At 45.4% G+C, this 15393-nt stretch overlaps 1 protein-coding gene across 1 annotated transcript in view; it reads right to left on the bottom strand.

The window, feature by feature from the left end:
- SLC30A9 (solute carrier family 30 member 9) overlaps positions 1–15393 on the bottom strand; it is a 99153-nt gene that overhangs the window by 56224 nt on the left and 27536 nt on the right. The window contains exons 3-5 of the mRNA XM_088450574.1: positions 12304–12366; positions 5202–5301; positions 4151–4243 (exon numbers count right to left, since the gene is read on the bottom strand). Of these exons, the coding sequence (XP_088306700.1) occupies positions 4151–4243; positions 5202–5301; positions 12304–12366 (256 nt within the window). The remainder of the gene's footprint in view (positions 1–4150; positions 4244–5201; positions 5302–12303; positions 12367–15393) is intronic.

The raw sequence follows: 15393 nt of genomic DNA, 5'->3' as shown, positions 1-15393 counted from the left end.
CAAGGGAGGGTCCTTGGCATCCCCCACATGGACTTCCAGGAAGATATTTGATGGTTAGTAAAACTCGTATTTCCATTTTCATCCATCTGGTATATCTGGGATATACCAAAGGCAAATAATTAAGGGGGGGGAGGGGGGGGGGGAGCGTCAGAACCGACCACTCTAAGAAAACCCTTTGGCCCTCAAAATATTAAGTACCATGCCGTCAAAGCCAAATGAGGCAAATCGGGGTGACTGTATGGACCCTGAAGCAACAGATCTGGATGCAGATCATATGGAACGTCTGCCAACATGGCCTGAAGAATTGTGTACCAATGACTGACGGCCAGTCTGGAGCCACCAGAATGACCGGCCGTGCCACTAATCGAATTCGCTGGATTACCCTTGATAACATTACCAGAGGTGGAAATATGTATCCCAACTGAAACACCCAAGGTGCTGTCAAGGCATCCACCAGAGATGCCTGAGGATTTCGGGACCGAGATCCGTACCTTGGAAGTTTCTTGTTGAGACGAGAAGCCATTAGATCTATGTCTGGAGATCCCCATCTGGCCACTATTTATGCAAACACCTCCTGGGGTAATTCCCATTCCCCTGAGTGCACACTGTCGACTCAAGAAATCCGCCTCCCACTTGTCTACCCCCGGAATGTAAATTGCTGAAATAGCTGGAACCCAATTTTATGCCCAATGAAGGATGTGAGAAATCTCCCTCGTTGCAGGCCAGCTGCGTGTGCCACCCTGCTTGTTTACGTAAGCAACTGCTGTGGCATTGTCTGATTGGATTCATACTGGTAAATTCCTCAACTGGTATTTAACCTGATTCAATGCATATCAAATTGCCCTCTGTTCCAGTATATTTATGGGAAGAGAGGTTTCGTGGACAAATGACCCTGTAAGTGTCTGTCTAGAACAACCGCCCCCAGCCTCTAAGGCTGGTGGCTGGCATCTGTGGTAACAATGGTCCAATTTACTACTGACAGTTGGCAACCTCTGTTCAGATTTGCCTTGTGTAGCCACCACTGGAGAGACTTCCGGGTCTGCAGAGATAATCTGAACATCTGCCTGTTTAATTCGAGGGTCTGGTTTCACCCATCGATGAAGCAATTGGTTTTGTAGAGGTGAATTGTGAAATCTGGCGAAAGGAACGGTTTCGAATTAAGCTACCATTTTACCCAGTATGTGCATAGCCCAGTTTGGTTTGTCTACTAAGAAAAGACTGGAGTAAAACTCCTGGCCTTGCTGTAGTACAGGAACCGGAATAATTACTCCAGAGTCGAAGAGCGCAAAAATTGCCTGCATGAGAACCGCCGTTCTGCAACCTTCCACAGGGAGAGGGGTTGAAAAGAATATTTTTGGAACAGGAACCTCTAAATCCAAAATGTAACCCTGGTTACTATTTGACTGCCCCAAAAATCCGGATTGGAATTAATCCAAGTTTCCCGGAACTTGAGTAAGCAACCTCCTACCAGAGGAAGGGTCCCAGTCCTTAGACAGTCATGTGGATTGACCTGTTGGCTTCGCAGCAGGGAGACTTCTGTCCCCTTACAATCCCTTTTCAGGAAACCCTAGGCATACCTTGGAAAGCCTGAAAGCTTCCTCTGCCTTGAGTTCGAAAGGAACGAAACCTAGGAGATTTTGTTTTAGGTGTAGTTACAGGAAGCTAATGGCTTTTAGTTAATTCTGACCCAAACAAAGAACCTTCAAAAGGCAATGCCTCCAAAGCATGCTTGGATTCTATATCTGCCATAGCGCACACCTGGCGGAATAGCGCTAGGCGGAACCGCCAAAGCTGAAATGAGACTGTACCTGAATAGTATCCATTAAAGCGTCACCTATATAGTCTAAAGCTTCCGGAATCTGATCAGCTAAAGAGTTCACTTCAGACACATCCCGATTGAAAACCAGTCATGTGGTACAGCCAAGGATTGACAGCCTTCAACACCCAGGCGCTAGCCAGAATTGGCCGCCGCAATACTCCTGACAAAGTGAATAAAGATTTAAGTACAGCCTCACTCTTTCTATCCATAGGAACTTTAGGAGTTACAGACTGAGTTGTGGGAATAACAGTATTCCTGACCAACCCAGCAATAGGAGCATCCACCACTGGTGGAACTTCCCAAAGCTTGGTATCCTCTTCTGAAAAAGGGTAAAGACCCTTAAATTTTTATCGGTATACGAAATTTAGAATCCGGTTTTAACTAGCCTTCTTTTAATATTTCCCCAAAATGTAAAAATTCTGGGAAAACAGATACATGTTTCTTCTTATGTTTAAAGAAGGAAACTGAACTAGTCTCCATAACAGCTGTATCCTTTAACTGCAGAGTTACTCCAATCGCCTCTATCAACATAGAAATTCCTGAATCTGAATGGGAATCACCCTACCAGTTTGAGGCGTCTTCCCAGTCATAATCAAATTCCCCTTCTTCCGGGGAAGAAGTAGCTGATGCTTCTTTTCCAGGAAAATCAAGTGAAGAATGGCTTGAACGTCTTTTAACGGCTATAGCCCCTGCAGACAGTATAATTTTATTTAGGGATGTAGCCATCTGAGCAAGACATCGTCCCATATTCTGAGCTCATCTTGGCTCTACCAAGGGATCAGACAAGAAAAGAAGCACAGTACGGTTATCATATAATTTTCCTGAATGTAACGTCATTTACCTATGGCGTCTGCCATACACCTGGCCCAATCACACAGAGCGACCCTGGGACCGTACATTTTGGCAATTTTTTCTTACATTTAATACAAGTATAAACAGTGACTTGTTTTTTGGAACCCTTGTCTTTAGCCGTGCTGAAATAGAAAGACAAGTCTAATCCAAACCGATAGCTACCTAACTTCCCATGGAAAGAAGTGTAGCACTGAATGAAATAATAGAAACAAGAGAGGTTAATTAAGATTCCATTAACCCATGTGTTTGCACAAAAACCTGGACTGTTAAAAGACCAAAATCTTTGCAGAAACCAAAACGCAATACATCTCACATACCCCTATATGACACTGCCTAGATTTTCAGAAAAAACATTGCAGCAAAATTATATTATATATATACATACACACACATATACATGTGTGTGTACACATATACACACACAAGCCCAGAAAAAATAGGTTAAATACATCAAGTAATAATCCTATTCACTGTTTAGCTTGTGCGCCTCTGTCCCCCAGTATTTGCTGTGCTGTGCAGATCTCAGCCGTTCTTTGATAGCCTGGCTTTGCAGCAGCTTGTACTTGCTGCTAATTAAATACCTGGGGGAGGCGCGGCCAGCCGCGTCGTCCTGCTCACTCAGGACACCTGTTTGTAATCCATAGCCTCCGGTTTTCTGGAGACTGCCCATGGCCAGGCCTGAAGACGTCACCCGCTGCGCGACCTCCACGTGCCACGGCAGCTCCGTGTTCGGAACCCAGCAAGCCCCTCTCTCCTTAAAAGCTTAAAGCATGCTGCTGCTCCATAATCCCTCCAGAGGTCCAGTGAAGGCACCCCAGGGGACTGAATGCGGCGTGGTAATGTGGCAGTTGTGAGACAAGCCAACTCTACAGGCATGTGAGTAAACACAAGCCTGGCCAAGCCGCTCAAAAGCAGTGTGTGTCGGGGAGCAGTTCATAATGGCAAATAAGATTTTTTTTATATACATAGTACAAATCTTACCTCCTTTTGCCTGCAGCCCCCTCAGAAGTGTGTCTGGCATGGAAAGAGACCCAGGGACATGGTAGTTTGGTGACACTCTCAGGGACTGTCTTTAGAGTGGGATACAGGTTCACACAGACCCCTAATCTATCTAACTCTCACTCTGTTAGTGCTTGTTGCCTGTCACCAGGAACTAAGCACACAAAATAAAGAAAATAAACCTAACTAAAAGCTAGGAACTAGCCAGTGCCTTACTCCAAAGGCACTAAAACAAGACTGAGCTTACGGTGGAAGGGGAGGGGTTATATAGGGGATAGGAGCCAGTTTTCAAACTAGTTAGTGTCCGACTCCACCCTTCACTATGCATAAGCCAGATGTAAGGTATCCCCCAGATAGATGGAAAAGGAATGTAATTTGTAGTACCGACATAGCTCTTACTAAAACACATTTAAATAAATATTTATTAAAAAAAATATTCACATACCAAAAATTTGCTGCTTAAATATTCTGTGTACTTACTTTGTTTCTACATCTGATCTTAGGTACACAGTAAACGATTCAGTGTCATCGTGAGGACTTCTTCGTCTAATCTTCCGCAATGGCTCCAAGTCACTGGTGTGACAAAGGAAAAATGTAGATCAGCAAAGAATTAACCCCCACCCAGATAATTGGCATTGCAGTGCAGATTGCCATCTCACATAGCAAGATGACTTGATGGCCACTGTAGAGCATACAGGATGTTTTTTCCCTAGTAAAGCTTTTGGAAAAATTCAGTTGGATTTAACAATGCGTCCCGATCTTGTACCAGTTTAGCAAATTTTTGTACGCAGCTCTATGGGGCTATGAACCAAAAACAAAAATCTGGCAGTACCGTAAGTGTGGCATAGAGCCACACTTACTCGTGCTTCCAAGGACCTCCCACCTAATTGAATTGAGCCCAATAAGTCCCATAGCGTTTTCCCAATAGGCCTAACCGTCTGTGGACATGTCCTATTACCGTCCGATAGCCCCCTCGGCTTGCTCATTTTCTGTGGGGTAAGACTGTAAATATAAAATTTTGTATGCAATCGGAGAGATGATTGATGTGTACATTAAGGATTCCTGTGTAGTAGATATGAAATTTTGACCAAATCAAAAAAAAACTTTTTTTTCCCTTCAGTTTAGCGCTTCCATTTTCATTTGTTCAGTATTATGTTGAAGCAATGTATCTTACATATTAATGAACCTATAATTGTGTACATCACTGTAACCTCTAATACCACTGTAAGCAATGCTGTATTTCTTAAAGGGTAAAAAATTGAAGACCGAAATATTTTCTATTTTGATTTAAGTCAAATTCACTTTAACCTACTATTAAGACTACCAGGACTACTAAATCTACTATTAAGACTCATTGTTTACTAAGATGAAGATCATAGTACCAGTGGAGTTTTAAGAGATATGGATGGCCCATACCTGTAACCCTGGCCCATACCTGTAACCAGCGGTGCCATTTTTCCAGTGATGTCTTTGGAAAGATGGTGTAGGGAAAGAAAATACTGACCGTATTCTACAACAGCTGGTAAAATACCTGGGTTTAAGGCAGAATTCATTCATTGCTCGTACCCCGGTGATGAAGTTATTCTTCATGTATTTAGTGCCATAGTCTCTCTTTTTTAACACTGCTTTAACTGAAATAAACATAAAAAAACAACATATTAATGGATATTTAGTTTAAACCAAAAACAAAATCAGCTGTATGGAATAGTTTGCCATTTCTGCTATGATTATCCATCAATATCAACACAAATATTTTATAATAAACATATAAACGCTGTGCAGTCACTGACAGTACTTGTACACGTTTACAGTTCCATTTTAAATGTGCAATTATCTTATTTATATTGAGTGCCAATCTGTACTGCAATATAATATATATATATATAATATATATATATATATATATATATATATATATATACACACACACACACGGTGTGTGTGTGTGTATCTCTCTCTCTCTCTCAGATCTATATATATCAAACAATATGTAGTGGAAAACCCTACCCTTCCTGGCGCTGTTAACACAATATAATGTAATCATATAATTGATACCTGCTGCAAGTAACTTGGGTCTAGTTGGGAACCTAAATATATTATCAGAGGAAAAACAAAAGATATGGTAAGAACTTACCTTTGTTATCTCTGTTTCTACGAAGTCCATAGGGTCCACAGGGTTGACCTTGGGGTATAGCTGGATCTGGATCCAGGGGCACCCCACAGTTAAAGCTTTTGCTGCTCCCAGAATGCACTGGGTCCATCCTCCTCTATACCCGTCCCTGAGCCACAGGCACCTCAGTTGGTAAGTAGCCAAGGCCGGAGGAGGAAAAAAAGAGAGAAGGAAGACTGGAACACACAAGAACCATACTCATAGAAAGGGAGACGGAAAACTGGTGACCAGCCACAGAGCCCATATGAAGTCAGGTGCGTCAGGGCGGGCGCCCTGTAGACCCTATGGACTTCGTAGAAACAGAGATAACAAAAGGCAAGTTCTTACCATATCTCTTGTTTTCTACTTCAGGGTCCATAGTGGGTCCACAGGGTTGACCATGGGGATGTCCCAAACCAGTTCTACTAAGGGCGGGGATGCTCCTGTGCCGAAAGGATGCATGCTGAGAGGCGAAGGTGTCAAAAGCATAGAACCTCAGAAAAGTCTGGATGGAAGACCACGTGGCCGCCTTACACAGCTGAACAGCGGAGGCACCACAGCTAGCAGCCCACTAGGGACCCAAAGAATGAGTAGAATGAGCCTTAACAGAGGCCGGAACAGGCAAACTCTCCTGTGCATAAGCCTCACAAATAACCAAACGAAGCCAACGGGCCAAAGTTAGTTTGCCAGCAGGCCAACCCCTCTTGTGAAAAGCAATGAGGACGAACAAGGAATCCGACTTCCGAATGGAACTAGTCCGGTCCACATAAACTTTGAGAGCACGGACCACATCTAAGGAAGCCTCACCAGCCGAAAGATCAGGTGACTGAAATGCCGGCACAACAATTTCCTGATTACTGTGGAACTTAGAAACCACTTTAGGTAAAAAACCCGGGCGAGTGCGAAGCACTGCCCTGTCCTGGTGAAAAATCAGAAAAGGAGGACGACAGGAAAGTACCCCCAATTCTGACACCCTTCTGCCGGAACCAATCGCCAGGAGAAAAACAGTCTTAACCGTCAACCACTTGAGATGCACCGACTCGAGAGGTTCAAATGGAGGGAACCTGAATCCTGAGAACACCCTGGAAAAAGGTGCGCACATCAGGCAGAGTAGCTATCCTACGCTGGAACCACACAGACAGTGCAGAAGTTAGGCGTAAGCCTAGATCCAAACCAGACTGAAGGAACGCCAAAACCTTAGAAACACATGAGGATCGTAGTTTCTGGACTCACACCACTGAAAATAACTATGCCACACGCCGTGGTAAATTCTGCAGGCTTGCGCACCTGTAGCATCGTGCTGATGACTGAGCTCGAAAAACCCGGGACCTCAAGACGGATGTCTCAAGAGCTACGCCGTCAAAGAAAGACGACCCAGAAACGGGTAAAGGCAGGGCCCCTGAGACAACAGGTCCCAACGTTGAGGCAGAAGAAACGAAGCGTCGATGGAGAGGCTCCGATGATTGGAGTACCAAGGACGTCTGGGCCAAGCCGGAGCCACCAACCGCCTTCCTGTTTGAATTTAGGGAGAACCCGAGGCAGCAGGGATATCGGAGGGAATAGATGTGCCAGCTGAACCGTCCATTTCACTGACCGCGCGTCCACCAGGCTTGCGCCGGCGTCTCTTGTCCTGGACCCATACACTGGCAGCTTGTGATTGTGATGGGAGGCCATGAGGTCCACCTCTGGCAGTCCCACCTGTCCACGAGTAGTTGAAATACCTCTGGGTAAAGCAAACATTCCCCGGGATGCATGTCGTGATGGCTGAGGAAGTCCGTTTCCCAACTGAGGACTCCTGGAATGAAGACTGCCGAGATGGCTGGAAAGTGGCACTCTGCCGAAGACGGGATGCATGACACCTCTGACATCGCTGCTCGACTGCGAGTCCCCCCTTGATGGTTGATGTACGCCACCGTGGCAGCGTTGTCGGCTTTAACTTGCACGGCCCTTCCTTGAAGAGCGTGACCGGACAACTGGAGGGCCCTGTACACGGCCCGAAGTTCCAGAATGTTGATGTGAAGAACCGCTTCTTCCGCTGTCCAACGGCTCTGAAGTGAAAGTGGACCAGTCACTGCACCGCAACTCCAGAGACTGGCATCTGTCGTGAGCAGAACCCAGTTCAGGATCCAAAAGGGGTGACCCTTGGTGAGATGTGATGTCTGAAGCCAGCTGGCAAGCGACAGGCACACCTCCGGAGACAACACCAGCATCTGAGTCCTGATCCGATGTGGTAACCCGTTCCATTTAGATAGAATCAGCCCTGGCAGGGGCCTTGAATGAAACTGGGCATACTCCACCATGTCGAATGCTGACACCATGGACCCCAGAACCCTCATTGCCGAATGAACAGACACCTGGGAACTCTTCAGACAACTGCTCACTCGCAGTTGTAGGGAAGAAATCTTTTCTGGAGTCAGAAAGATCCTTTGCTGACGAGAGTCCAGAAGGGCTCCCAAATGAACCATCCTTTGTGACAGAATCAGGGAGGACTTTTTCCAGTTTTTCAGCCACCTGTGCCCTTGCAGACAAGCAATCGTCAGGTGCAGATATTGTAGAAGTACCTCCAGAGAGCCTGCCAGCAATAGGAGGTTGCCCAGATACGGCAGAAGCCGTATACCCTGGCTGCGCAGATGGGCAGCCACGACAGCCATAATTTTGGTGAACAACCTTGGAGCCGTGGAAAGGCCAAAGGGCAGAGCCTGAAACTGGAAGTGAAGCTGGCGTATAGCAAACCTCAGATACCGCTGGTGTGAAGGTGCTATAGGAACATGGAGGTAGGCGTCCTGGATGTCCAGGGAGACCATATAATCCCCCAGTTCTATAGCCAGAATGATGGAACGCAAAGTTTCCATCCTGAATTTGGGCACTCTGAGAAACTTGTTCAGCAACTTCAGGTTGTGGATAGGCCGATGAGACCCATTGGGTTTCAGAACCAGAAACAGAGAAGAGTAGTAACCCGTCCCGCGTTGAGAAAGCGGAATGTGAACAATGACCCCTGCTTTCAGCAAGGACTCTATGGCTCCCTGAATCTGCAAGGCCTTGGTCTTGTACTGAGAAATACTCGTGCAGAAGAACTGTTGGGGGTGGGTCTGTGATGGAAGGAAAGGGCGTACCCCTGAGAGACCACTTCTCGTACCCAAGCATCCGTGGTGGTATTGCACCAGCACTGGGCGAATTGAAGAAGTCGGCCTCCCACTCTGGGATCCCCCAGAGAGAGGCCCGTCCCATCAGGCTGAAGGCTTATCCTCTGGCTTGGAAGCAGGGCGTCTAGTGCTCCAGGCCTGCTTCTTTGGTTTAGGGGCGGCCTTGGTTGACAACTGCCTCGAGAAGGACTGACTCTTGGACTTCCCCTGAGTACGAAAGGACCGAAAGACCTAGCCTTAAAAGGCGCAGCCGCTGATGGTAGAAACGCAGACTTAGACTTTGCCAGGGTATCAACAATTTTGTCCAGGTCAGGGCCGAACAAAGTCTCCCCATTAAAGGGTAAAGCCTCCCGGCCCTTCTTGGAATCCGCATCCGCTCTCCAAGAACGGAGCCACAAAGACCGGCGAGCAGAGACCGTTGCCGCCGAAACTCTGGAAGTCAGAAGACTGCTATCCAAAGACGCTTCTCCAATATAGGAAGCGGCATCTCTCATCTGTCCCACTAAAGCTCTCTGAACCTCCGGAAGCCTCCTCAGGAAAAGTATCTTCCTGTACATTGGCCCAGCTCTCAATGGCTTTAGCCACTCAAGAGATGGCCATGGACGGACCGGCCACCGCCCGAGAGAGAGAATAAATTGATTTTAAACAAGTCTCAACTTTCCTGTCTGTGGGATCCTTTAGGGATGAAATGGAAGGTATAGGCAAAGTAGCACTCTTGATTAAGAGAGTAACATGAGAATCCACTGCAGGTGGAGTTTCCCACTTTTTGCAATGACTTGCAGGAAATTGATAACTAGATGCTAAACTTTTCTGCGGCTGGAACCTCTTACTAGGCGACTGCCAGGCCTCCGCCATATGATCGGTTAGCTGGAGGAAAAACAGCCGAAGTCACTATTGCCTGCTTAAAATTTGAATACTTGGACTTAGGGGCCGATGCGCCATCCTCTATATCAAGAATGGGCCGCACCGCCCTCACCAATGATGGTACATCAATGGAAGATTTTGTTTCCACTTCCCGGACAGAGGAATCCGAGTCAGAGTCCTCAGGCAATTCCCCCTCATCCGAGGACGCATCAGAGTCTGATAGTAGAGCAGACTGGGATGACACGGGGCGTTTCAACGCCTTTTGAGGCTTGTCACTCCGTAACAGTTTGCAAGGCTGAAGATGAGGCCGCCAAACTCTGAACTGAACTAGAGTGTAGGAGAAGGAAAGGGATAGGTATAGACTGACAGTATTTAGAAATAAAGCACAGACAGTCAGCACTAGCAAAAGTCACATACAATGCAGAAAGTAATACTCACTGCACCTTTACACTACAATCAACCTGCCCAGATTCAGTGTCTGGGAGGGCTATAGTGCTGTGTATGCTGTCCTACCAGGGAAGTTGTCCACAGGGGGACCGGTTCGCATGTTGCCTGAGAGATCTGCGCTGCCACTGTAGAGAAGATGGCCTTGGGAGACCTCAGAGGAGGAGTGGCCGCAGGAGGAATGCAGCTCAGAGTCGCCAGACCAAGCGGAACGGCTCTCAAGACCCACTACTTCATTAATGCCTTCCAGATCTCATTCTAACTTGCTGCTACATGTTCCTTCCTCCCAGTCTACCCCATCTATGTCACACCTGTTTGTCTGCCCCTCCCTTTTAGAATGTAAGCTGTTACGAGCAGGGCCCTCTACCCTCTTGTGCTTCTCCTTACTACACTTTCATCTACTTGGTTGCTTATGCTCTGCTGCTTCTATGGGTGTTATGGTCGCTAATGTAGCAATGTATATTATCCATGTCCTTGTCCTGCATTGTATTGTATTGTACTGTAAGTCACTGGTCACCTATTTATGTACTTTGTAAGGCGCTGTGGAACACTTGTGGCACTATGATAATAATAAAAGGTACCAAAACCATCTGAACAAGTTTTACAGCAATGGAAAAAAAACGGTGAGGATATGCACTTGAAGTGACATCAGTCATTGTTTGCTCACATATTCTTTCCGTGCCAAACATCCTATTTACATAAGTCACAAAGATATATTTTGCCTTTTATTTTGGAGTTGTTCAACAAATACATTTGGATTTGGTAGCTTTTAAAAATAAATCGGGAGTTGATTTAAAATACATGTCCATTATACTACAAAGAACATTTAATTGTAACTATTATTTATTATGTTACTTAATAGCAAGTACTCTCTTCTATATAGTTTATTTTTAAGTTAAAGGAAAGGTCACTTGTCTGTTAACACATGCTCTTTTTTCTCTGCACAATGAACACAATGACGTAGAGTGTCGTAGAGAACCGGCCCGGGGACGTGACCTAATTGCTGGAGCCATGGCCACGCCCCCTTAAAAATAAAAAAAGTCTATTTGCAGCACTGCAGGAAGGGGGTGCTCTGAGCCCTCAGCCCGGCGCAAATCCAGGGGGGGGGGCGTACCGATCAGTACTATCGTTCCCCCTCCCCCCCCCACAGGCAGAGAAGACTGCTGTTGCTCAGGGAAAGGTTGGCCACTACACTGCCTGCATGTTCCATGTCACTGACTGCAGTGCAGAACAGTGCTGTGTGGTGTCGGGGGACGAGGGGAGGGTTTGGAGGCTTATCAAAGGAATTTTCCTGGCTGTCAGGTATCTGAACATATTGGTAATTTGGATCTGGAAGTAATATTCTACAACAAGCCAACAATGTGCTGCCACCTAGAACTCATTTAACATTTTTGGGGATTTGGTACCCTTTGGAAACAAGCTCCACAATTGCCCAGGTGCCATTCAAAATGGAACTGTAAACACTATGCAGTCGGCGGGAGTACAAGTCCTGTGAGTGCAGCTGTCTCAAGACACATCAAATAAACAGCTGCAGCACCAGTAGGCAGCACATGTCCCTGTACAAGGTCGAAACGTCGACATTTAAACTGATGCGCAAGCTGAGTCGCAACACTCTCAAAAAAATAATATAAACACCACCAATGTATTTAATCCACGTTTCGGTATTCATTTACCATCTTTAGAAACGTTGATTAAACACATCGGTGTTGTTGAAATTATTTTTTTTGAGAGTGCCGCACCTCCGAATTTCTATTATTGTTTATGTGAGGGGACCTCAGCAAGTTACACTTGTTATTTGGAGTGCCAGACCCTATGGATAGTGTGTGTGTATGTGTGTGTGTGTGTGTGTGTGTGTGTGTGTGTGTGTGTGTGTGTGTGTGTGTGTGTGTGTGTGTGTGTGTGTGTGTGTGTGTGTGTGTGTGTATATATGGTATGTTGTGTGTATACACACACACACACACACACACAACATACCATGTTTCCAATAATCTACTCAATGTAATTATGAGAAATAGTTAAGGATGATCACTAACCTTTAACTTGAATAGACTCTGTAAGTAAAGTGCTTTTCTGTTCCAATTTGCTAGAATCTGGTCCTGTTAAAAAACAAAAGCCAGTGTAAATTTAGACATATACTTTATGTACTATAACACAGCTTTTAACCAACATAACATTCATTTATACAGCAATCACATTTCTCTTCAACACCATCTTCATTTTAACTAACATTTATTATACAGGTATGAATAATTGAGGCAAAGCACTACGAACTCTTTTGCTGTTGTGCTCCGTTATAAAGTGTTCCAAAGATATTTCAGTGCTGACAAAATGGTTTATGCATACAGATAAGATCATAGCACCATCTGCAGAATAACAACACACACTCTTCTGCCACTTATATTGACAGAAGTGCATAATAGGTCTAAATAATATATAGACACTCATAACCTTTTATTGTGATAATATACCATGCAAAATTACAAAGCGAAAAATATATTTATCTACACAAGTGTCGCAACACATTCCACTGCTTCCTCACAATTACCCTTGAATCTGGTTTTATTCTGTCTCGTGCCCATGAGGAAAGGGTTAAAAAATACAGTCACAAGGAAGACAAACAAAGGCTGCCCTCCACCATGACATTGTAAGCCAATACAGAAATTATTTCCTGGGTGTTCCATAAATTGCTACAACGATCCCATAAAGCAGACAGTGTCTGTGATTGTTGTAAATCCCAACAATCGTATATAGGGATTAGAGTGATCGGCTACAAGCACACTACAGTACATCCTGTGATAGGCTCTTCATGGCCTAATAAAGCATCTTAAGAACCTTGTGTGCTGTTTTTTTTTTTTAATACGCCACCAAAATATGTATCATCATATATACGGATTAGACACCCATCAAGTTTGTGAATAACAATTTTAGGTTTATGCTGTTAGAATTAGGTTAAAAGCTTTATGCACTTATTTACATATAGACATCTGGCAATAAAAATGTAGCAGCAAAATTATAGGTTAGCAATGCACAATACTGCTAAACTGTCCGAGAAATAGGGTTGTGAATTACTGTACAAATGAACTAAATTTATAGTTTATATCTTATGGCTGAAACTACTGTCCAGAAGGTCCCTACAGTTACAATGGAATCTGTCTGTAATTCCGACAGACGGGATCCAGGCGGTCAGAATCCCAATGCCTGGATTCCGATAGGGTTACCATAACGACACTTGGTTGTCAGTATGCTAACCCCACTTGTGCTTATGAGTTGTTCCTTCAGTAGTTCATGTCACGTGTCCAAAATGTTCCAATGTAGGAAATCCACAGTACATGAAAAGGATAAGTACGTGGTACTTGCACATAAAGGTATCTTTGATTATCCCCGGCGTGGGTTGCTCACATTGGAATAGGGCTCGCCAACAAGTGCAAACATATGTTTTAGTTTCTAGGTTTGCACTTGTTGGCGAGCCCTATTCCAATGTGAGGAACCCACTCCGGGGATAATCAAAGATACCTTTATGTGCAAGTACCACGTTCTCAGAAGTAAGCATACGTGTAAGGAATTCACTATATCACCTTTCCCCTCACTTAAGGGTGAGATTTCATCAAGGGAGTAGGAACTGAAGCTGGGAGTGGATCCACGTTCACCTTTTTCCTTTTTGTGTTACACTACCTTGCGGTGGAGTGTACCCAGGAAGTTACTGTATTATCCAATTGTACTTTTATTATCCTTTTCATGTACTGTGGATTACCTACATTGGAACATTTTGAACACATGTGACATGAATTACTGAAGGAACAACTCATAAGCACAAGTGAGGTTGCTGGTTTTTTGTATACATTGTTTTGAGTTGGTAACTAGGTTGCAACCTTTGCTGCTGTGAGGTGCAGCGCCATTGTGTTGTTAATTATTATTTTTTCTCAGTATGCTAACCCCACCCCTCTCCCTACCCTAACCCTCCGTCGTGCCTGGACCTAACCTCCCACCCTAGTGTCTAAACCTAACCTCCCCCACACCCTAAACCTCCCCCTTAGTGCCTACCCCTAACCCTCCCCCCAACCCCGTTACTTACCTTCGGCATCCTGGTGGTCGGGATGCCAGCGCCAGGATTCTGACCGGCGTCTGTATTTTAGTGCCGGTATTGTAAGCGTCGGCATCCAGACCACCGGGATGCCAAACACATACCGTTACAACAATATGCTGCAAGTACTGGGCAAAGTAACACCTACTACAGCAAGAGTATTCAACATACAACCCCCTCCAGCTGCTGTGAAACTAGACATCCCAACATGCCCTGCCACAATTTTGCTATTAGTGCATGCTAAAACTGTAGCAGGGCATGCTGGGATGAGTAGTTCTACAGCAGCTGGAGGGCTGCTTGTGGAATACCCCTGTACTACAGGGTCAGGACCTGCCTGTGACTCTGCTATGCATCATAGCAAAAGACTTCACAAGACATCCGTTCTATCAAACAGGCTGGCAATCATGTGAGGGAATCTATAATATAATCGCCTTAATGCATGTCTCTCAGTGGCCTCTAGGGAGAGGAGTGCAGAACGGAGGGATCTTATGAAAGAAAGAGGAGCGGGTACAAGCTGCCAGGGCAAAGAGCAGGATCCCAGGAGAGAAGACAAGGTGCCAGGGCAGGGGGGAGAGATCTCGAGACCGAGAAATCGAGACCGAGAGACAGAGAGATCGAGACCGAGAGACAGAGAGATCGAGACCGAGAGACAGAGAGATCGAGACCGAGAGACAGAGAGATCGAGACCGAGAGACAGAGAGATCGAGACCGAGAGACAGAGAGATCGAGACCGAGAGACAGAGAGATCGAGACCGAGAGACAGAGAGATCGAGACCGAGAGACAGAGAGATCGAGACCGAGAGACAGAGAGATCGAGACCGAGAGACAGAGAGATCGAGACCGAGAGACAGAGAGATCGATCGAGAACTGCTGCTGCACAATAGGGAGAGAGTGGGAGAAGGGAAGGCATTGGAAGAGAATGTAAACAAAATCCCTGCACAATATAGCTAGCAACCCGGCGATGACGGGTCCAAAATACTAGTATCCATTAATGTGTGGCAGAAAATTAGTTACCCCACAGGTGGACTCCCGAATATAAAGA

Source organism: Taudactylus pleione, unplaced genomic scaffold, assembly GCF_031769625.1.
Source record: "Taudactylus pleione unplaced genomic scaffold, aTauple2 ptg000519l, whole genome shotgun sequence".
NCBI lineage: Eukaryota > Metazoa > Chordata > Amphibia > Anura > Myobatrachidae > Taudactylus > Taudactylus pleione.
This window is presented reverse-complemented; position numbering and strand designations above follow the sequence as displayed.